Source organism: Ursus maritimus, unplaced genomic scaffold (assembly GCF_017311325.1).
Source record: "Ursus maritimus isolate PB19 unplaced genomic scaffold, ASM1731132v1 scaffold_25, whole genome shotgun sequence".
NCBI classification, from domain to species: domain Eukaryota; kingdom Metazoa; phylum Chordata; class Mammalia; order Carnivora; family Ursidae; genus Ursus; species Ursus maritimus.
Genome location: NW_024425008.1, coordinates 7654295 through 7676433, shown reverse-complemented (window position 1 = coordinate 7676433; position 22139 = coordinate 7654295). Strand labels below are relative to the sequence as shown.

Below are 22139 nucleotides of genomic sequence, written 5' to 3'. Positions count from 1 at the left end.
GATATATCTGAAACAACACTTCGGCTCTGCAAATCCTTACCCTGACATCTGTAAACACTGCCATTAGTCCATGGTTAATACTCAGAAGAACCGAGAGAAAACTCTGCGCGTTCTTGTTCTGAGAGTCTAGTTTTTTTTTCCTACGGGAACGGTAGTTGGGATCGACTGTAGAAAAATACTGCAACGTCTCCTCCTCGGATCCACTTTCCTCATCTGTGAGAAATAAATGTCATAGTGATATGGTTTTGACAGCTACGGAAATAAACTAGCCACTGGAATATTATCACAAAAATACTTATCCTACAACCTGTTTTTTTACCAAGAATCTGGCATGACAATAAAAATGTATTTTCTGTATTTTTCTCTTTCCCACTGAACTTAATGTACATACTATCACTATAAAGATAACATAATTGATAATATTCTCAATATGTAGATAAAAGTGGAGAATTACTATAAATTACTAAAAGATATTATAAAATATAGTTACAAGGGGAAAATATCCAAGAAACATTTTAAAATCTATCAACTGAAAAGGTTACTATTTTATTGATAAACCCGGCATTTTAAGTCAGAACAAATTTAAAATATATTACCGTAGTGAACTGTGGATTTAAATGGACTAAAACTATCTTTGTTGAAGGTATTAATCAGCTGACTGGCTACAGAAAGACCAATACCATAGGAAATATTTTCAAATGTCTCCACTGGTGAAGGAGCTGTTGGTTCCCACAGCAGCAAGTCATTAAAGATCCTATGGAAAACAAAAGTTGAAAAATACATAACTCGTAGTTCAACTGAAAGGAAACTCAAGAACATGTCTTTAAGAAGTCACATGAATAATAATTTTTCTAAATAGGAATTAGAAATTAGATTCTACAAAGCAGCTTTTTCTTTAAAAGCATTAATTAGGTCCTTTCAATGGAAAAGCTACTGATGCGGTTCTACTGCAGTGAGAAAGGACTGTACAATTCAGTACCAAATTACCTATCTCCCTGGTTTTACCTGTGTTGTGTGCAAATTACATACACCTAAATGCACTTAAAAGGAGGAAGTTAATTTAAGAATCTGTAAAGAACAAAGGAAAGACTGTTCACACAGGAGAGCACTCTGTAAACTGTAACACACCACACACTGTCCCATCTGACACCCCCCCCCCAAACCCATGGGGCAGCCAAGGAAAAATCATTACTCTGACTTCACACTTACAGCAACTGCCTCATAAAGGTTAAGTGCCTTGCCCAAGGTCACACAGCTAATTTGTGGGAGGACTGGGGCCACAGCCCGGATCTCCTCCAGGTCTCAGTTCAGCTCTCCTCATTACTCACTGTTCCTAGGGATAACGGCTTTCTCTCTCTCTCTCTCTCTGCCACAGAAAGCACAACTTCCCTGGGAAGTGGGCATGGACTAAGAATGCATATGAAACAGGGAACAAAGAGGAAACCCTCTACTGGCTGCACAGCCAAGTCAATACTGGTGATTAATGGGTGGTATACATCAAGCCAGACTACCAGCACATCCTACTTTTTCAAAGAAATATCACTACTCAGATGCCCTCCTGCTCCTACCCCCTCACCCCATGCGATCACCCCTGCTCTACATTTTCAGAATTACTCAGACTTCACTATGTCCTCTCTGAAGTCTGTTGTTAGATCTGGACCCACAGTGAATCCTTCACATACATAACTCAGTCGTGGCGCCTGTAACAGTATTTTCTTGCTTCCCTTTCTGAGACTGTAGCCTCTCAGAGAGGGCCTTAGGTCCTGGTCATCTTTATATGTGCCTAGCACGGTGGCTGTCATGTAGCAGGCGCTGAGGCCTTGATGAAAGGACCAGTGGATGACTCACATGGCAGGACTGCCAAAGGCACAGACTCACCGTAAAGCCTAGTGTGAATACCAATCAAGGTGCCAAGCGATGACGTAACCCTGGCCCTTGCTGTGAGAAGCCACTTGTCTAGGAACTTCCCGGGGCCAATCCCTAAGCTTCTGAAGCCCTAGAAAGTATAAACCAGAACTGAGTACCGTGACTCTCGGTAGACTGAAATCCTCACCCTAAAAGCTCTCCGTGTGGAACCATCAGTAGGTGAAGAATACCAGAGATACTGGGCAGAAATAGGTCTCATCTCAGACACAATGACGGCTATGCCCCCAAACTGTGGTATTCACTGGCTCACTGCCTTCTTGGGTACAGTGCCCACAGGACAAAGAAACGAAAGAGTCTAAACCCAGCTCTTACTCTAAACTCCTCTGAAAATAAATAATGAAGATATAAAATGAAGAATTTTCTCAGGAAATGCCCTTCCTTTACCTTATTCCCTAAACCATTCTTTATATCTTCATAGGTTAGAGAAACTATTACTTTATGTAAAACCTGGAGTTCTTAAATATAAGTTTTATGGGATTTTGCATTTTCCTTATTTACATTTTGGTCTAAACACAGTCTTGATATCATTAATACTGTAAAACATTGGATGATATTTTTTTTTTAAAGATTTTATTTATTTATTCGACACAGATAGAGACAGCCAGCGAGAGAGGGAACACAAGCAGAGGGAGTGGGAGAGGAAGAAGCAGGCTCATAGAGGAGGAGCCTGATGTGGGGCTCGATCCCATAACGCCGGGATCATGCCCTGAGCCGAAGGCAGACGCTTAACCGCTGTGCCACCCAGGCGCCCCCTGGATGATATTTCTAATACCAAGAAAGAAAACACTTAAGATATTTAAGGACACAGAGGCACCTGGGTGGCTCAGTCAGTTAAATGGCCAACTCTTGGTTTCAGTTCAGGTCATAATCTCAGGGTTGTGGAACTGAGCCCTGGGTTGGGCTCCTCACTCAGTGGGGAGTCTGCTTGGGATTCTCTCTCTCTCAAATAAATAAATCTTAAAAAAAAAAAAAAAGAAGATATTTAAGGACATATTACCATGATTCTGTGGCTATGGGCCTGAAACATAATACACAAATATCTGATTTAACAAAGCTAGTGAAAATTCTTTTAGAGTCTAAAGGACTTTAATGGAAAAAATTCTCCTCTACCTGAGACCGTCTATCTAAAAAGAGTCTGTTGACTAAGACACTAAAGGAATAAACCAAGATCTTTTTTTTTATTATGTTAGTCACCATACAGTACTTCATTCGTTTTTGATGTAGTGTTCCATGACTGTTTGCATAAATAAACCAAGATCTTAAAATGTATGAGTTGGTTGTATCTCCTGCTCAGAAAGTTATTTTTTTAATGTATGAAAATAAAAACTAAAAATAAATTTAAAAAATTATATAGATAAAAGGGCAATATTGAAACATTTAGCAACACTCAAATGGGGTGTGAGGATTAGGTAATGCAGGATATTAGTTTTCTCATTCTGACGGCTGAATCATGATTGTGTAGACGAACATCCTCGTCCTTGGGACATACGCACTCAAGTGCTCAGGGACGGGCGGCAGGCCAGTGGCTTACTCTCAGGTGGTTCGGGGGGGAAAAAGCTCTTTGCTCTATACGTGCGACTTCTCTGTAAGTTTGAGAATACTTGAAAACTTTAAAATAATATTAACTCAAAAAAATAATAAAAATAAAATATTAACTCAAAATAAAAATAGACCTATTCAAAGCCAAATAAGGGGCAAAGAAGTGCCACCCCGAAGAACTTAGATATGTGATTTAGAAGACGCACAGGGTGAGGGAGCACTTCCACATCTATATATCTGTAGGTACCTGAGAGCCAGAGAAGGGGGCAGAGTAAGGTAGAACAGAAACACTCCTCAGCAACCACTATTTAACCAACTCTGCAGAACAGATACTCTCGCGTTCCCTGATTTGAGCAATCAACGGCCCCACCGCCATACTGACGGACGCCCCCCATATGCTAACCATTGGCTCCCTGGGAATACTCTCCAGCACACCTAAGAAGTCTGCTCCCATCAGGTGAGCTCTATGTTCTGTATATTCACCAAGTGTCAACTGTGTTTGGCCTTGAATGGGCTCATCTCACCTGTATTTATGGCTGTAAATATACTTTAACTCAATATTATGCTAACAGATGACTTAAATATACAGACCGAGGTGGAAAAAATCTTAAAAACCGAGAAGGATTTTGCACTCAGATTCCTTTGAAACTATTTTTTCACTAACTGAAAATTGTAGACAAAATCTTTCAGGTATACATTGTGTAAAACTTCCAACCTATGGCTCATATTAAAAGGAAGGAAAAAAAAGGCTTTGTATTTAAAAAAGAAGTTGTAGTGAACTTTTTTTTTTTTAAAGATTTTATTTATTTGACAGAGAGAGACACAGAGAGAGAGGGAACACAAGCAGGGGGAGTGGGAGAGCGGGGAGCCTGATGCGGGGCTCGATCCCAGGACCCTGGGATCACGACCTGAACCGAAGGCAGATGCTTAACGACTGAGCCACCCAGGCGCCCCTAAGTGAACATATTTATAAACTGAATGTTTAAGGTGCATATTTCTGTTCTGATGTCCCAATTTAACCAACAGCCACCTGCTCAAGCAAATGCAGAAAGAGAAAGAACGGGATTAAGCTCTTCTGACCTCTGGGCTAGACCCTGAACTAGCTGTTTCATTTTGCTCAGTCTTAGCCTCGCACATCTGTCAACTCTTGGTCAATATTCCTAACCATAAAAGAAGAATGGTCTAGAGATCAGTGGTTCCTAAACTTTAGATCATGTGTAACAGCTAAAAAAAAGAAAAAAAAAAAAAACTGTAAAAGCCTTCAGATACGAATTTATAAATTAAAGGTTTCTACTTATATACAGTAAGTATAATATAAAATAAATATAAAAATATAAAAGACTTTAGGGGCACGTGGGTGGCACAGTCAGTTAAGCTGCCAGTTCTTGTTTTCAGCTCAGGTCATGATCTCGGGGTTATGGAATTGGGTCCTATGTGGGGCTCCATGTTCAGGGCAGAGTCTGCTTGAGATTCTTTCTCCCTCTCCCTCTGCCTTTTGCACTTGCGCACATGCTCTTGAAAATAAATCAATCGTTAAAAAAATAAAAGATTTTTTTTTTTAAGCTAAACAGAGGAACTAACATTTTTTTCCTACACCTCAATGGACTATCCTGTGACTCTCATCAAGACAACTGAACTAAGCAGATCTTTCTGGAACTTAGTTTTCTGATTCTAAGACCAAGAATCCTGGTCACTGGTAGGCAGTAAGACGATCCGGAGCTTAATATGAACAGTTAAGGAATAAAGGGTCAGAGATATCTGATATCAAGTAAGTGTACAGTAGAAACAACATGCAGCTTCTAAAGAGTAACACAAAGGAGAATCATGTGTCTTACATATGAGAAGCTAGTGATGACCGACACTAAGAACATCTTCTTCTAGAAAAGCACATGACCATCTTTCAGGTATGCTACAGAAGCGGCTTCAGTGAATAGGAATTCCGGAGGACAGTACCAGAAGACTACTGAGTGCTTACTGTATGCCAGGCGCTATTCTCCGAACTTCTCAAGTGCTGTATCGTCTAATCCTCCAAACAACCCCTTGAGACAGGTTCAAGTATCATCTACATTTTACAGATGAGGAAACTGAGCTTAGGCCAGGTAAGCTGTGAAGGTCTTCAGAGTCTAGGCTCTTTTAACTCTAGAATGCTATTTATTTCAGCATATTTGCTTGGTATGTATATTAAGGATATTTGTAATCAATTTAAATTGTGATATACAAGTTGACAAGCATGAGTTATATAATTCCAACAAGATGCTTTTTTAAACTCTGAAAAAGGGATGCTCCTTGTACAAAGACTCTAGGATTCTGATTCTACCCTGGCACCTGCTAGCCCTCCATACAGGGGTCTCCCAACTCTTTTCATGTCACTGAGCACAGAGAAGACATTTGCTCAGTACTCTGTGGTAAGGTGACAGAGAGCAAACAGCCAACAAAGGTGGAGGGAATAAACATCTCACATACAAGTAACCCAGTCACCAGACACACTGGTTAGGAAACTCTGCTATGACAACAGCCCATCGTAACAGTTAACAGTTTTGTAATCAACACCACACAAAGTACCCAGAGATGGTAGATAATACTAAAGCAAGGAAAGAAAAGGGGGAAGTGGGGAAACAGTGAGGCAGTTAGGCAGAAAAGTCCAATCCCAAAGGCTCAACTAAATGTGTTTAAACTCACCTATTATAAAGCTTCTCATAAAAGCTTTTATTAGGTAGTGTTATATGAATGTTGGGTAAAGTAAGTTCCAGGACATAGTGAGAATTGCTGATTGCTTTATCTTGAAACTCTGTCATTTCCACAGGGTCTCCTGGCATCACCATCTAAAATACAATAGTACAAAAAAAGCATCAAATAACCATTTCATGTTTAAAATAATAGTAGCATCTTCTTGCCCTATCCATGGGACTTTATGGGACTTTATATGTAAACAAACAAATAAGCATGTAACTTTTAACCAAGAAAGAAGGAAATATTCAGTCTTAGAGTTAAGAGCCTAGCAATAACAGTATACAAAGTGCTTCTTCAAAAACAAAGAATGAAAAGGACTGCTGCATGGTAAAGGGTAATTCCTTCGCTCCTCACTCATATTTTACCTGCTCGTTTTCAAACATGACTCTACGAGAGGAGAAGGGAGATGGGGCTGGTCTTCGCAGATCACAAACGTCCTTCAGGGAGTGAGCACCCCCTTCCTCCTCCTCCTGATAGTGGCCATCACTCTCTTCCTCCTCAGCAGCTATTCTCTCCAAAATGGAATGCACAGCTGGCGGATTTAATTTCAGTACGATTCTGACAGCAAAGACAATTTAAAAAATCAAGCTCCCAGCGTGAACAGCAAGGCTTTAACCTTTCTACACTCGGATACAAAGACCACTGACGATAGAATTCAGCTTCTCTACGAAGTCTAATTATGTCTCACGTAAGCACTTCTGAGGGTGCTACAAACTTCAAAACGTCGAATGGATGAAACACAAGAAGGGCATTAACATTTCATACTTGGCTAACTGAAAATCTGACTTTGTGTGGATATAAGGTTATCTTTCAATTTCATTAACAGCTGGCAAATTTTACCTGAGAATTGTATTGATTTTCATGAAACCAACTGCTTCTGGGGTCTGTTCTGCTATTATAGAATATTACACATTCTCTAAGAGACCTTCCATCATAGAAATTGCTCAAATGGAAAAAGAGAAGCTGATAAGAGAATAACTTAGAACTGCAACAACAAAGCAGCATTTTCCTTCAGGAATTTCAGTAACGAAAGGCTTGCCTTGTTGCTGTACTGAAGCTGCAAACCTGAGGTAAGACGCCCTGGGCCCCTGCTTTCCCACTCCCTGCACATCACTAGCAAAGGCTCTGCAGTTTCCTTCCCAACACTGTCGTGAGGAGGCGTGGTGCCTTCAAACCAAGCCCCTGTGGGGCATCTACAATGGTTCTTCCCCCTAAGTAAGTGATGCCAGTTGGTTCCCATTAGGAACAATCATGACTTTCCTAATTTATAGACGTCCTAATGTAAACTGTGTGATGAAAACTCAGGCACTAAACTGCTCATTCTCAGGCACGTCCTGATCACACCCATCCTAAGAGCCTGCTAGGTCTGATACACAGGGGCAGGTACAAAAAAGGCTGGGGGGGGAAATAGCACACAAAAACGTCACTTTAATTCTCAGGTATCAAATATTCAGTTTTTAATATAATAAAAAGTCATTTCAAGTAAACTAAGTCCTTTTAAATATATCCAAGCCCACTATCAGACTATTAAATTAATAGTCTTGTTACAATATATAATATATGACTAACAAATATGTTAATGATTAATAATCTCTAATAAATATAATAATTACTTTATTAATTCTAAGAAATCCTGAAGCAGTGATTCTTGACAGCTACCTGCACACTGGAATCACCTGGTGTAATTTTTAGACTATCCTGACACCCAGGCTCTGTCCCAAAATCTCAGGGTGGGGCCCGTGAGTCCATATTTTGTAAAGGCTCCCCAGATTTGAAAAACAGTGTCCTAAACCAATCATGGACTATAAAATTCACTTGACAACTAACCAAATGATGCCATGTAAGTCTTCTACTGTAGCCCTGAACTATTTTTTTTTAAATGGTTAATGATTCTTTTGTCCCCTAATCAAACAGGGTAACCTGAGACCAGGGAACACATTTTATACCTCCATCTCTCACAACATTGACAGACACCTTTCACAGAGTAGTACACTCAATATGCAGTTTTCAATTTAACTTGTCCATCCTTCTCTGTGTTCTCTCATCAGGGCTGAGTATTTTTAAATTAATAGCCAAAATGTCGATTAAAAGTACTACAGCAGGGGCACCTGGGTAGTGCAATCAGTTAAGCAACCGACTCTTGGTTTCGGTTCAGGTCATGATCTCAGGGTCCTGAGATCAAGCCCTGTGTGGGGCTCCTGGTCAGCACATGGAGTCTGCTTAAGATTCTCTCCCCTTCTGCCCCTCCCCCCACCCACACACACTCTAAGTAAATCTTAAAAAAAAAAAAAAAAAGTACCACAGCATTTTTGAAAGGATCTCATTACATGTCTACCATATACACCTGCTTACTCACCGCGGCCAGTCGAAGTCATCTGAGGACGCTGTATCTCCATCCACTCCGCTAGACACGTGGAAAAACTTCACAGATGGTTCTCCTTTATCTTCCTGGAATGACCCTAATAAAACAAGACTGATGAACTAAAATGCATTTCTTCCCAAGAGCTGAAAGAAGAGATAGTTTCCTCCTAACACAAGCAAAGATCTTCTAAATCAGGGACATAGGGCAGCATTAAGTTGCACAGCACTTATTCTTTTGTACCTATTTCATGGGTACCTGTGGGGAGACAGGAGGAGCAGATAAAGACGATGTCTTCTGTTCAAGCTCAAATTCTGAGCTACCGAGTTTAATGGGTCAGGTGCATAATCGTAACGTAGTAAAAACAGCCACTGCCACTTACTGCCACTGAATGCTTATCTACATAAAAGTTTATATGGTTAATCTAGGAACACGGAGATAATAACTATATTTCTTAAATGTTTTGTACGAAGCACTTTAAGAATTACTTCCATTTACAATAACCCCTATGTATGCTTTTGCAGTCCATTTTACAAGGAATGACTTTCCTCCAGAATAATGAGTTTGTTCCCACTGTGGATAAGATCAGACAACCCCTACAGACCATTTCATGAAGTCATCATCAGCAGGTCAACTGTAAGTATCTCTAAATACATGTAAAACTCAGAGCAAGGGAAAAAACCTTGCAGCCTATTCCCTGAGATGGAGGAGCAGGATAGGGTGGCAGGGGAGGGTGTGGTTATGCGGGTGTGGTGGCAGAGGCAGGTCGTTTAGGAACCACAAATAAAACGTCAGAATCTTCCAGAGTTCCCCATAGAACTGGTTTACCCTAAGTGAGTATATATTCTGTTAGATGACAAAAGCAAATACAGAAAAACTGTCAATAGGTTTTACAAAGAAAAGTCACCAGAGATTAGTATGATTGAAAGCTAAAGTGTGAGACTTCAGTTTGAATCTTGATTCTGCCATTTACCACCCCATGGTCTCAGAAGGTACCTCTTCCTAAGTCTATGAATTCCTCACTTATAAGTGATAAAAATAATTGGAAATAATAAGCCTACCATAACCATGACGATGACAGAAAACCAGTAATGTGTGTGAAGTGCTTAGTACAGTACCTAACACAGAGTGACATTCAAGAAATTCTGGTTACTTTCAGCCTTACAACAAGTAAGTAGTCAGGTGGCAATAAAAATGTAAGCTAAAAGGGCGCCTGGGCGGCTCAGGTGGTTAAGCATCTGCCTTCAGTCCTGGAATCCAGCCCCCTGTCAGGCTCCCTGCTCAGCGGGAAGCCTGCTTCTCCCTCTTCCTTTGCCCCCTCCTTTATTCATGCTCTCTTGCACGTGTGCTTGCTCTCGCTCTCTTCTACCCTCTCCATCTCCTCCCCTCTCTCTCAAATAAAACCTTAAAAAAAAAAAAATCTAAGCTAAAGCACTATACTCCCCTGTAGAAAGTATTTTAATGAAGTGGATAATCATGCTTAGTAATTTTAAAAAAGTTAATTCTATCACATATTGGTATACAATAGTGGAAAGAAGTCTTTGCTCTTGCTTTCTCACAGTGTCTGATGTTACTGTGTTGGGGGCTGCCATATACTTTCTCGTGAGGTTTGCTTGAGTAGTTGTTTGTTTCTGGTCTGGCTCTTACCAGCACGTTCGATCTTACCTACTAATTCTCTAAAGGTAAGCTCCAATTTACTTTGTTCTGGGGTTGATCCTCCTATAAATTCAGTCTTAAATTCTAGGTCTGTGAATGCTAAATGAAGGATCTCCTTCTGAAGTGACTTCTTAAACCATGGTCCTCTTTCTTGATCTGATCGAAGATCAGGTATCGGGAAGCGAACAGAAAGGTTTAACGCCGGTGTGACAACTTGTACTGATATCCGACAATTTGCAGGATTATGTGAATCATCCAGAAATACTTCAGTGAAAGCCTTGTGCTAAAACACAAAATATCAAAAATATGTCAAAACATCAAATAAGGTAAACATAGATGACATTAATATTCAACATTACAATATGTATAATCACTATTTCCTCATTCAGTATAATGCATTAAAATACAATTCAAATTAGCTACTACCATAAAAATTCAGCGTAATGAAATTTTATAATGTAATAGCTATTGATAAAACTTCAAATAACTGGCAAAAGTTAAATCAAGTCAAAATCAATCAATCAAAATATAAACTGAACCAAAGTGAAGACACAGGTGCTATAGATGTATACATACATTCCTATAGACTAAAAACAGCATGTAAATTAGGTTATCAATAAATCCAATATAGTTAAAAATCAATTCAACATTCAATCTGAAGGATTTATCTACTAACATCCTACTTTAAAGACTTGATGTGAAATAAGATTAATTATGCCAAATGCAAGGGCCCATCCCCAACTTTTTATTTCCAGGACTAAGCCTAGAGCCTGGCACAGCCTAAGTTCTAAATATTCACCAAATGACTCGCTCTGAGCTCCCATCCAACCCAAGGATATGAGCCCATCAAATGACCCTTAGAAACCAAGACACATATGCACCCTCTACTCAAAGCCATGTTACAACAGAAGGATCGAAGAACATTTTCAGAGAAAGTATTTGTTTTTTGGTTTTGTTTTGTTTTTTTCTAAAATGTACTGAAGAAGTTTATAAAGCTTTAGCCCAGAGCACACTGCAGGTGATAACATTCCCCCAGTTAGGAATCAGCGTCTAACCTCCTGAATTAGGGAGTTCTTTTCTTAACCCAGACTGGGATTTTTAGCACATCTATGCTTTCTCTTCCCTCTTGCCCTTTGTAATACTAACCCCCACCCCCAGCAAAAATAACCCAAGAGATTAAACCATCATAGATACGGCTAACAGAAAATATGCACACCAGCCCCACAGAACTTGAAATAACTAGTAATTGGTGACAACAAAATGCTGATATAATGTGAATACCCACCACTAATTAAGGGAGAAGCAAGTAAGGAGAAAAATAGCTCTTCCCTTTTCTTTTTAACCAAAGTTGTCTCTACCTGTTCCTGGTCTGAGAGTCCCCCAATTCCAGCCCAAAACTCCTAACAGACTTCATGCAAATCTGACTTACTTGAATTGCTTAGAAAAGACACCATGCACCAGACAGATCTAAGTAAAAGTGACCTCACGTGATGCTCTATAGCACAACGCTATAAATTATGTTCCCACTTTTAAAAGCGTACCTCCCAAGCTGCGGGCTTCAGAGGGGAGGGGGGCAGGGGATTGGGATAGACTGGTGATGGGTAGTAAGGAGGGCACGTATTGCATGGTGCACTGGGTGTTATACGCAACTAATGAATCATTGAACTTTACATCAAAAACCAGGGATGTACTGAGGAGATAATGCTAAGTGAAATAAGTCAAGCAGAGAAAGACAACTATCATATGATTTCTCTCATCTATGGAACATAAGAACTAGGATGATCGGTAGGGGAAGAAAGGGATAAAGAAAGGGGGGGTAATCAGAAGGGGGAATGAAACATGAGAGACTATGGACTATGAGAAACAAACTGAGGACTTCAGAGGGGAGAGGGGTGGGGGAAGATGTACTGTATGGTGACTAACATAATATAATAAAAAATCATTAAAATAAAAAAAATTAAAAAAAAAAAAACCAGGGATGTACTGTATGATGACTAACATAATAAAAAATATTTTTTAAAAAAATTTTAACCACACACACACACAAAAAAAAAGCGTACCTCCCAATACATGGGCTACATTTTATAGGTAGATCAGGTAGTTTACTAAATGTGTGAATAAATTTTGTGCAGATATTATAATCGCTAATTTATAAAGTTCAGATAAACAGAGAGGGAAAGGAAATCTAATTCTACACTCTAACATAATCAATGCTACCAACTGGTATATTTATTTTTTATTTTTTTTATTGTATTATGTTAGTCACCATACAGTACATCTGGTATATTTCTATCCGTTCTTTCTCCATACAATTTTTTTTACACAGCTGTAATAAAAGTTTATGTGGAATACAATGTTTCACTTTTTATCTTAATACTCCTTCATGAGCTTTCTTCATGTTGCTATACCATCTTTATAACCATCATTCAAAATAGCCACATAAAATTTCACTCAATATATTAGCAAAACTTATGCAGCTAGTCTACCATCTAGACATAAGTCTTCATCTTTTCATTATGAGTAATGCTGTTTTAATAATATATGCTATTTAATCTATTAAGAATACTTAAGCTCAGAAATGATCCCAATAAGCCTATTAGCTAGCTATAATTAGTAGTATTTGTAACGTTCTGAATACTTACCAGACTAATATGTTTATTGTATGAAGTATACATGTGCGATGCCATCATTTCTACTGTAGTAAGCTTCTGTGGTTGAAGCAAGGAATTTAACCTGTCCACAATACTGATATCCAGCTCACAAAACACAGGATTTAACTTAATTTGTAATTCTGCCTTCTGAGGAACAGAACTAAGTCTTGCCTGATTACCCTTAAAAAAAAAAAAAAAAAAAAGGAAAACATTAATATGATCACCAACAGTACTACAAAATTAAGTGGAAACTGTATGATTGTGACAAAATGCATATCAAATGAAAATTTACAGGTGGGAATCACACAATAAAGCTTCCTACCTGGGGTCCTTTATTCTCAGAATGCTTATAATGAAGCTGAAGACACACAGGGGGATGGGAATCGGTTCGTTCTTTGGAATGGAACATTAAAAGCTTACAAAGAAAGACAAAAATAAATTAAATGTAAGATATTAAACTATAATTCATCCCATGAATTAACAGAGGTGCTAGTACTGGGAAGACTTTTTTGAAGTCAGGAAAGCTGATTTTCCATTTCATTTTGGTCATTTATAAGCAATGTGAATCTAAGACAAGTTAATTTCTGTGGTACTTAGTATCACATCTGCAGAATGTACGTGAGAATTCAAGTAAATTAATGACCAAGAAAATAAAAAAATGCACAAGGGCAAAGTAACAGCAATAAATGTTATCTTGGTAACTTTGAAAAGTTTCTCTAGCATACACTTTAAGAATTGGAAAAAAAATCAGAATAATAAATGAAGAAAAGACATTTTACTTGTCTTGAACTGCGCTTACCAGCACACTGCGGGTATTCAGGGTTTAACAGACTTCTTCTGAAATTAACAGTGCTTGGAAAACTGGTGAAATAAAGTCATCTGTCCCATAATCTGTCTGCTACTCTAAAACATGTCAACTCTAAAAATTCTAACACACTCTTACAATGACCTTGAACGCCATACTTTAAAATGTTTCAACGAACACAAACGCGTGCACAGGCACACACGCACACTTCCCTCCTCTATAACTTCCTATACTTTTTTTTTTTTTAAGAAAATCATTGCTGGTAATGAGACTCTTTAAAAGGAAGGCAGATTTAAAGCATAATCCTAAGGACAAAGTATCTAGCACTTACCTCTGTGTAGTGAGGAGGAACAGAATAAGAATCTGTTGGAAACAGGCACTCCAAAAGTTCCATTTGCCCAATGGACATATCAGTACTAAAATATCGGGAAGCTGATCTTTGTCTCTGTTCATAGGTCACTTTGATACCAGTACCTATAAATCTATTACAGAAAACGAAGCATTTAAGAGTATTTATACACTTCTAGGTTAACCAATATGTCAAAGAATAGTACACGAGTGTTACTAAAGCCCAGTTATCCACCTATTCTGACAAGTTCAAGTTGTTAGTAATAACTAATATTCCTAAGGGTATTAACCAGAAAGACTGCTTCAAATTTCCCATTCCCTGACATAAGAAAGCAATTTCTGATAGGAAATTATCCAGGATATATTTATTTCCCAACACTGCCCTCCCTTCTTTGACATTTTAAAATATAAACTCCAGTGGACAAAAATCTTTCAAATTTGTAAAATATATGTAATAGATTCTTAAAATTATTTAAGCCTCATGCAATATTTTAAAACCTTTAGTCAGCGGACCTCAAGTGAAAGTCGTCTTCCTGTTTTTGCTGCTTTTGTTATATTTCCTACTGGTAGACATTTGAAACTTTGTCAAAATGTTTTTACAGTTTAATTATAAATACTATGGTCCTAACTTGTACAGCTTTTTTAGCTAGGTATAAAAACTACTCTGTGTATTAATTTCAATACTTCAAAAAAAATCAAGTAAAATTAAAAGGCCAAACTTTTCTAAAAATATTAGTATATGTGCCTGAACTGTTGCATAAAATATGAACGAAAGATCACTTTAACGTTAAACTGAGCAATGTTTACATAGTAACAATATTATACTTACAAATTTAATTATCTCCTCATCCATTAGGACTCAACCCATGAAAGGATCACTGGCTATGTGAACAGCTTTAATTTTTTTTTTAATAAAGTTCTGTTGTTGTTCTTTTATTTGGGGCTTGAACTCAAGACCCTGAGATCAAGACCTGAGCTGAGATCAAGAGCTGGACACTTAACCAACTGGGTCACCCATGTGCCCCCGGATGGCTTTAACTTTTTAAAGCAGAAATTGAAAGTGTAGCATCCAGGCTCAGGGTCAGCCTTAGCACTCTTCCCCACCCCCATGACAGTGGCATGGGGGTCATGTTGTGTCCACGTCCCTTCTCATTAGCTTACTCCACTCTCACCAGCACCGCCATCTCTGCTGAGGGCCAGTAACAATAAGAACTATTTTAATGATTATAATGGTGTCGATATTTTAATTGGCAAAATGTGGTAAAAAAGAAAAATTGTCAAGGATGCCTAGGTGGCTCAGTGGGTTAAGGGTCTCCCTTTGGCTCAGGTCATGATCCGGAAGTCCTGGGATCTAGTCCCACATTGGGCTCCCAGCTCAGCAGGGAGTCTGCTTCCTCCTCTCCCTCTACCCCTCCCCCTTTCTCATGTTCTCACTTGTGCTCTCTCTCTCTCGAATGAATTAAAAAAAAAAAATCTTAAAAAAAAGAATTGTCAACAGCAGAGAAAACTCCAGATTATCTCAATCTTATATGTGAGTAGTTTTGCATGCCAAGTAACCTGAATGAGAGATTCTATATTAAGCATCTTTGTAGCACTGCAAGAAAACCTCACTCATTCCCTCATTTACAAATAAAATGAGAATCAGGAAAACGGAGATAGGTAGATAAAAAAAAAGTCCCCATCTGGTTCTTTTTCAAGCATCATTAATAAACATGAGAGAATTTACCTGAGGTGATCATGTTTGCAGGCTTCTGCAAATACTGCTCGGAAAGACTTAAAATCATCTGTTGAAAATCTTGCTGAGTCAGTCTTTTCTATGCAGGTAAAGAAAGCTATCGCCAAAGGTGTCAATGGATTGAGGTTCAGTGATGTTTCAGGTGGAGATAAAGGGTCGATGTGAAGTACAGAGATGGAAAAGGTTCCCACAGCTAATCTAAAAATAAGTTCAGGCCTAGATTCATCCACTGAAACAGATCTAGATGGGAGAGCTGAAACACATGGGTTAAAATTACATACATAAAATGTAATACTTAAAAACAATCCATTATATCAAAATTATAAAACCTTTACTCATGTGTTAGTTGTAAAAAGCAGGTGATCACACAACAGTTTGATATTTGACATTAAACAAGTAAGATAAACTGTTAGCTTTCTACATTTGATATCCAGGATCCTTGATACTTGAAGCATCAAAAAGAAACATATGAACAAAAGTTTCGCATTAATAAAACTATACTGGAAAAGTCGCAGATTAACCCAAAAGCTGCTCACCAGATTTTCGTTTAAGCCTTGTGTCTATTTCAATTAAATTTCGCGGAGAAAAGAACGGAGCTTCTCTTTCAAGGAAAAGTGTAAACAATGGAACAAGTATCGATGGTTGATTAAGATTCCTAAACTGCAATAATATGGAACTTACAGTTTACTTTTTACTGAAAAATATTTAAATACACAGACTACAGCGAATGGGCAACTATTCTAAAATATTCCATGGTGAGTTGTTCAACCATGCTTCTTCACATTTTCTTTCTAAACTTTGTTAATTGGCCTAGATAAAATTTTTTTTTTATAGAGGGAAAGAAACGCAGCAGTAGAATGGCATTTTCTAGAAAGAAACAATTTGTTTTAATTTTTCTTTTTTTTTAATTCCAGTGGAAAACTACCATAAGCGTCTTACACTACTTACAAGTCTTCTGTAAATTTGGTGGGTGAACCAGGTTGGTTGGCAATGTGGACCCTCTTACTGGCTGTTCCTTATGATGTTCAAGGAAATCGCCCCACGTTGGCTGAAGCTGTAAAAGAATTTTTTTTAAATCACGTGAATAAAGTGTAGAATTTCAGAAGCCAAGTTTCAAGAACAGAACAAAACTTAAATAATACTTTACCACAGTAGTACTTAATGGAGACCCCGCTGGAGTATTTGTGTAGGTACTAGTTAATGATAACTCAAGGTCCATATTTGGAGGGTCTCCCAGAGGTGGAAGAGAAGAGAGACTGTGGGACATGTCCATATCGGCCATGGAGAAGAAAACTTCTTCTTCTAGAGAGAATTAAACCTTGTCAGTTGTATAATTCATGTCTTTAAAGTCAGTTAACATACATCAATATAATATTCTTTCTTCGGATCGGATTATCTGAGACACAGTGACGCCCTACAATTTACGTTACTTCTGACGGGTTCATTTGTGAGGATCCAAGATAGAAATGGCATAGTAAAAACTCAACCAGAAACAAGTTAACAAGAGGTTATGCTATCCTACTAGTGAACTTGTTTTTGGGGTGGTTTTTTTTTTTTTTTAGGATTTGCAGTACTACGTGGTATGTTTTAAAGAGTCATATGACAATTTAGAAGTTATATTCCAACTTTAAAATAGTATAAAGATCTTGCAATCTCTGGTTTCATATGAATACAGCTCTTTAGAAAACAAAAACAAAAAAAAATACCTGAATGTATTATCTAGAATTCTATTTACATTTCACTTCTTTCTGGAGGGTGGCTTACCCTCATGGAAATGAAGTTTGTTACGACCAAAATCTCTTGAGTCGACTTTTAATTTTTTAGTTTTTAACTTATTTAGTTCAACATTCTGTACTTAAATTGATTCTTATTATTAAAGTATTAGCACTAAACATTCTAAAACACCTGTAAAAATGCAAAGTAAACTGGGGACAGACTGTATTTATGTGTAATTAATGGAAGAGCAGAAAAACAGGTTCCATTTAAGGGCATTTAACCGTAAATCATTATACGAGCATGTAAGAATTTGACAAAATGAATAATTACCCCAATTTATCTTTTGTAAAAATTGACATTTTTGTAAATTACCAAAAAAAAAAAAAAGAAATTGTGATTTACAAAGCAAGATTACACAATCAAAAAAAGATACGTGCGCCAGCGCATCACTGTAAGGCTGCAGTTAGATCAACATAAATTTAAACCTTCTTAGATCACAGCTTTTCCGTTCTTTCATTACTAAACTCCACTTCACAGCAGCCAAATTAAGTTTACTTTGCTCTGTGATGACGCTGTAGGAATCCAGTGTCAATTGTTTTAGTGGCTTACCACGGCTAGAAGGTGTACGAGCGGATTCTGTCTCGTAAAAGCTTTGCTCTGAAGATACACCCACTGAGAGGGAATCTTTCCTCAAGTAATACCGGTTTAATTCCATCTGAATTCGATATTCATCTTCTTGCTGCATGGGTCGGTTTTTTCTATCTTTATTAGCTAACCCTATTTTGCTAGAATTTTCTACAAGTACAGAAAGGAAAGCAAAACAGTAATTAAATTTGGAGTCATTCAATCACTCATCTCTCTCCCAAAACCCACTTGTCCAACACCAACAGCAACTTCATGCCACAGTCAATGCAGAACTTCCACTATTTAATATTAACCAGAGCTCTGCAGTAGCTTTAAGCAACTAAGAATCACAGAATCTATAAAGTTTTAAATAATTAAAAATAATAACAGAGTTGCATATTGCCATACTTGCCTGGTCCAGCAATAGCTGCTAACATATCCAAAAGCAGGTGCACCTGCCTTGGTGACAGGAATAGATGAATAGAGTCTATCTGTCCATCAATATCCAACTTCCAAAAAAAAAAAAAAAAAAAAGCAATTCAGGATAAACACTCTTTAAAACCTCATCACCACAAATCCCAGTATACTTTAATGCACTGAGATGAATACTGATTACTTAGTCTTGGATTCCTTTGCTTAAGATATCCTCCACTAATTCACACAACCGAAACGAAAAGACTTAAAGGCCACCAAACTCTTGTTCTAAGGGAGGAAATCCTCCTGCAAAATTCCATGTTGGCAAGTCCAATGTCCTACTTTTTATCTGAGTTTCCTGAGTATTTCAAGTATTTGAGGAGGCTTCAAGCCACAGTCACTAGGAAGAATACGAAGATAGCTCAGAATTCACTCCCAACAGGACTTCAAGACTCAAATCATAATCCTCAAAGTGGGATTCCAACCAAGAGCAAATGAAGTTGGCTTTCCCAAGTTTGCCTGTGGATAACACTCCCTAAGCAGAGCATGGGAGGCCTTCCCCACCAACAGTGTGTCTCTCCACACGCCCAGGCAGTGTTCCACAAAGCCCGTTCTCTGCTGGGCAGGAAAGTGCGGGCCACAGCAGAAACGCCCATGAAGTGGTGCTCATGTGGAATGCCTTGCTCTTTTCCAAGTCTTTGTCCATTTTTCCTCCTGGAAATAAAAGCCCCAGCCGGTCTCATCCTGATTCCTGTGGAGTATATGCTGACAAAACAATTACTCTATTTTCTATATCACATTCTAACACGTTGAGTATGCCTGCCTTACTTTTCACTCACCTCCTCTTAGGGCTAATGCTAACACTCCTATTATCTTTATGTCAATTTGCAATTTTAAAAGAATTCAATTAATAACATTTATATTTGGAAATGGTATCTTCCCGGGGAGGGGGATAGTTTCATCTGATTCTAAAAACAAAAAATATTACATAGTAATACTAAGAGGTTTCCATGATCTGAGAATATAATACATTCTCCAGTAATAACAATCATCACTATCACCTTTTTCTGAGTGTTTGGGGCACTATGCTTTTATTACATTTCCCCACATTCTAGTAAGGCTCCTGTTTTACAGACAAGGACACGGGATCACAAAGATTTGCACAAGGCTATCTACAGAGCCAGAGCCAGCATTTTAACCTAGGCTGACCTAGATGGGAAGCCTCACTCCTCCAATGACATGGCTCTCCGTGGACTTGTTTTATGGGGCTCCTTGCTGACGGCTGCCATCCCAGACAGTGAATCAGCAAGGAGTTTAGGCTGGGGACAGTGGGAAAATCTCTGATTACAAGCCATATTTAAAAACCGGTTTTCAATTTCTTAGTATTGAAAACATAATCTCCGACCTTCACTAGGATGAATGATCAAGAGTTTCACTTCTAATATTCATAGAAATATTATTTTTACATTCTAAGTTTGGCATACAAAGAGCAAAGCACCTCTTACTTTCCTCTGGAAATAGAAAAGACAGAACATAACTAAAATAATTTCACACTCAATATGACATGGTAACTAAACAAAAAGTCTATAAATTCAATACACACAGCTCGTCTATTTCCTTATAGGATGCATTCCTGAAAGTATATGCTAAAACTGAACATGTGAACTATCAGGCTGACACATTATTTGGGGTGGATACCATCTCAGAGAACTAAAAACAAAACAAAAACAAAAACAAACTTTTTGGAAGATTTATTTTAGAGAAAGAGAGCACATGCACATGCAAGGGGGCAGGGGGCAAAGGAAGAGGGAGAGAGAGATCTCAAACAGACTCTACTGAGTGTGGAGCCCAACCCCGGGCTCAATCTCACGACCGAGATCATGACCTGAGCCAAAATCAACAGTCGGACACTTAACTGGCTGAGCCACCCAGGAGCCTCCCCCCCAAAAAATCCTTCATAACATCTTGATGCACAGTTGAAAAACTTGTGGATCTAACGAACATTGGCGAGACTGAAGATCTGACACTTGAGCACCCCTAACCAATGCCATCTTTGTCTACATGGCATTAAGTTCACTGGGATTTATGTTTCTCAAAGCTAATATCTAGAACTTTGATTTTTCCATTTAGCCTTCATTTTCATTAAATAACAAAAGGTACTCAAACTCAAGTTACTACACAAAATTACCATGTAGGCAAGGATGGGAACCTCTCCAAATATCAAACGCTGGCTGGCAAACAATGCCATCATGCTATAATTCCACATGTTCATTTGTCACCTAATACACAGATGTCCAAAAGTAACATCGAAAAGGCACTTATACAAATCAACACAATGTGCAAAAGTTCCGGTATGCACAAAGATCTAATACGCAAATGTGGAGGACTATCTAATTTAATCAAAAGAGAACTATAAAAGTGATGCCATGGTTCTTCCTTCTTAGAGAACTAGCTGATGCATTCCCCAGAGGCATGGGTGTGTCAGTTTCCCAAGGATGTTAGCACTTCTCGGCATTCCCTGTAGTGTTGAAACACACCTACGGCTTTCCTGTTATTTTATGAACAGGCTTAAGACCTGGTGAAAGGATTCCATACCACCTGAGATAGGACAGAGCAGTAAGAAAAAGAAAAAAAAAAAAGGAGACGAAGTAATCAGCAACAGGAAAGCTGGCATTCTGATCATCACCTTCCTCTGCCTCTAACTGGAGTCAGGCGTGACAGTCCAAGATGGATTGCTGGAGATCCTCAATCCTCTGAAAATCTTCTCCCGTGTGTGCACAAGTACTCAGTTGCTCCCTCTTCCATGTCCCCACAGCAATGTATGTCTATATCCCTTACTATATGTTGTATTAAGGCAAAGGCAGTATTCCACTCTTCTCTACATCTCCCTCAAGAAACTGCATGGGGCCTGGCACCCAGTAGTCACTCAAACATCTACAGCTAGTTAGTCCAGTGAGTAAACAAATGAACAAATCCTGATATTTTCTTAAACTACATTTTACAGAGATTATATAGAAAATTAGATTTCAAAGTTTGAAAATAACACTTCACAGATATGTTTTAACAGACTAAATAAAGGCTTCCTGACTCTCCAGCACACTGCTCAATATGTTCCCTAAGAAACAAGTGCAGTTGTCTTTACAGGGTCTTCAAAAAGCCATAAGACATCATGGGAAAAAAAATCTCTTTTCATAAACATTATACAACTATAAAAACAGTCATTCTGTTCAAAACACATCTGGGTGGGCATTTTTACATGCATACAATTAAACACCTTCTATAGTCAACTTACTTCCAAATCTCTTCTCCATTAAACCGAATGCTATGATGATAGAAAGGGTCTTCAATAAATTCCTAATTTATTAACTCATGAAGGTTTCTGAACTGCTAGAATGGGGGGAAGCAAGCGCAGGAGACAGTGCTAACACCTGAGCTGAGCAGAGGGTGAAGACAGTCCTCACATGAGTCCCTGAGACCTAAGGACAGAGGCACCAGCTGAGAGTAAGAACTCCATAATCCAGGACAGAGGGCATGCTAGTTACAGGACAACCCACAGTAGCCAATCAGTGGGTCGGTCACTGCACACATTCAAGAATACTTGTACCTCTGTTTTATCTGTAGAAAATGAAACAAATA

At 38.4% G+C, this 22139-nt stretch overlaps 1 protein-coding gene across 2 annotated transcripts in view; it reads right to left on the bottom strand.

Moving 5' to 3' along the window:
• The window catches only part of ATG2B (autophagy related 2B), a 73063-nt gene that overhangs the window by 32089 nt on the left and 18835 nt on the right, over positions 1–22139 (bottom strand). For both annotated transcript variants that reach the window (XM_008702438.2, XM_040641469.1), the window contains exons 7-20: positions 18502–18598; positions 18075–18260; positions 16897–17051; positions 16698–16803; positions 15741–16002; positions 13998–14148; positions 13184–13276; positions 12853–13041; positions 10220–10493; positions 8552–8654; positions 6561–6753; positions 6145–6287; positions 597–754; positions 41–213 (exon numbers count right to left, since the gene is read on the bottom strand). In XM_008702438.2, coding sequence (XP_008700660.2) covers positions 41–213; positions 597–754; positions 6145–6287; positions 6561–6753; positions 8552–8654; positions 10220–10493; positions 12853–13041; positions 13184–13276; positions 13998–14148; positions 15741–16002; positions 16698–16803; positions 16897–17051; positions 18075–18260; positions 18502–18598 — 2283 coding nt within the window. The remainder of the gene's footprint in view (positions 1–40; positions 214–596; positions 755–6144; positions 6288–6560; positions 6754–8551; positions 8655–10219; positions 10494–12852; positions 13042–13183; positions 13277–13997; positions 14149–15740; positions 16003–16697; positions 16804–16896; positions 17052–18074; positions 18261–18501; positions 18599–22139) is intronic.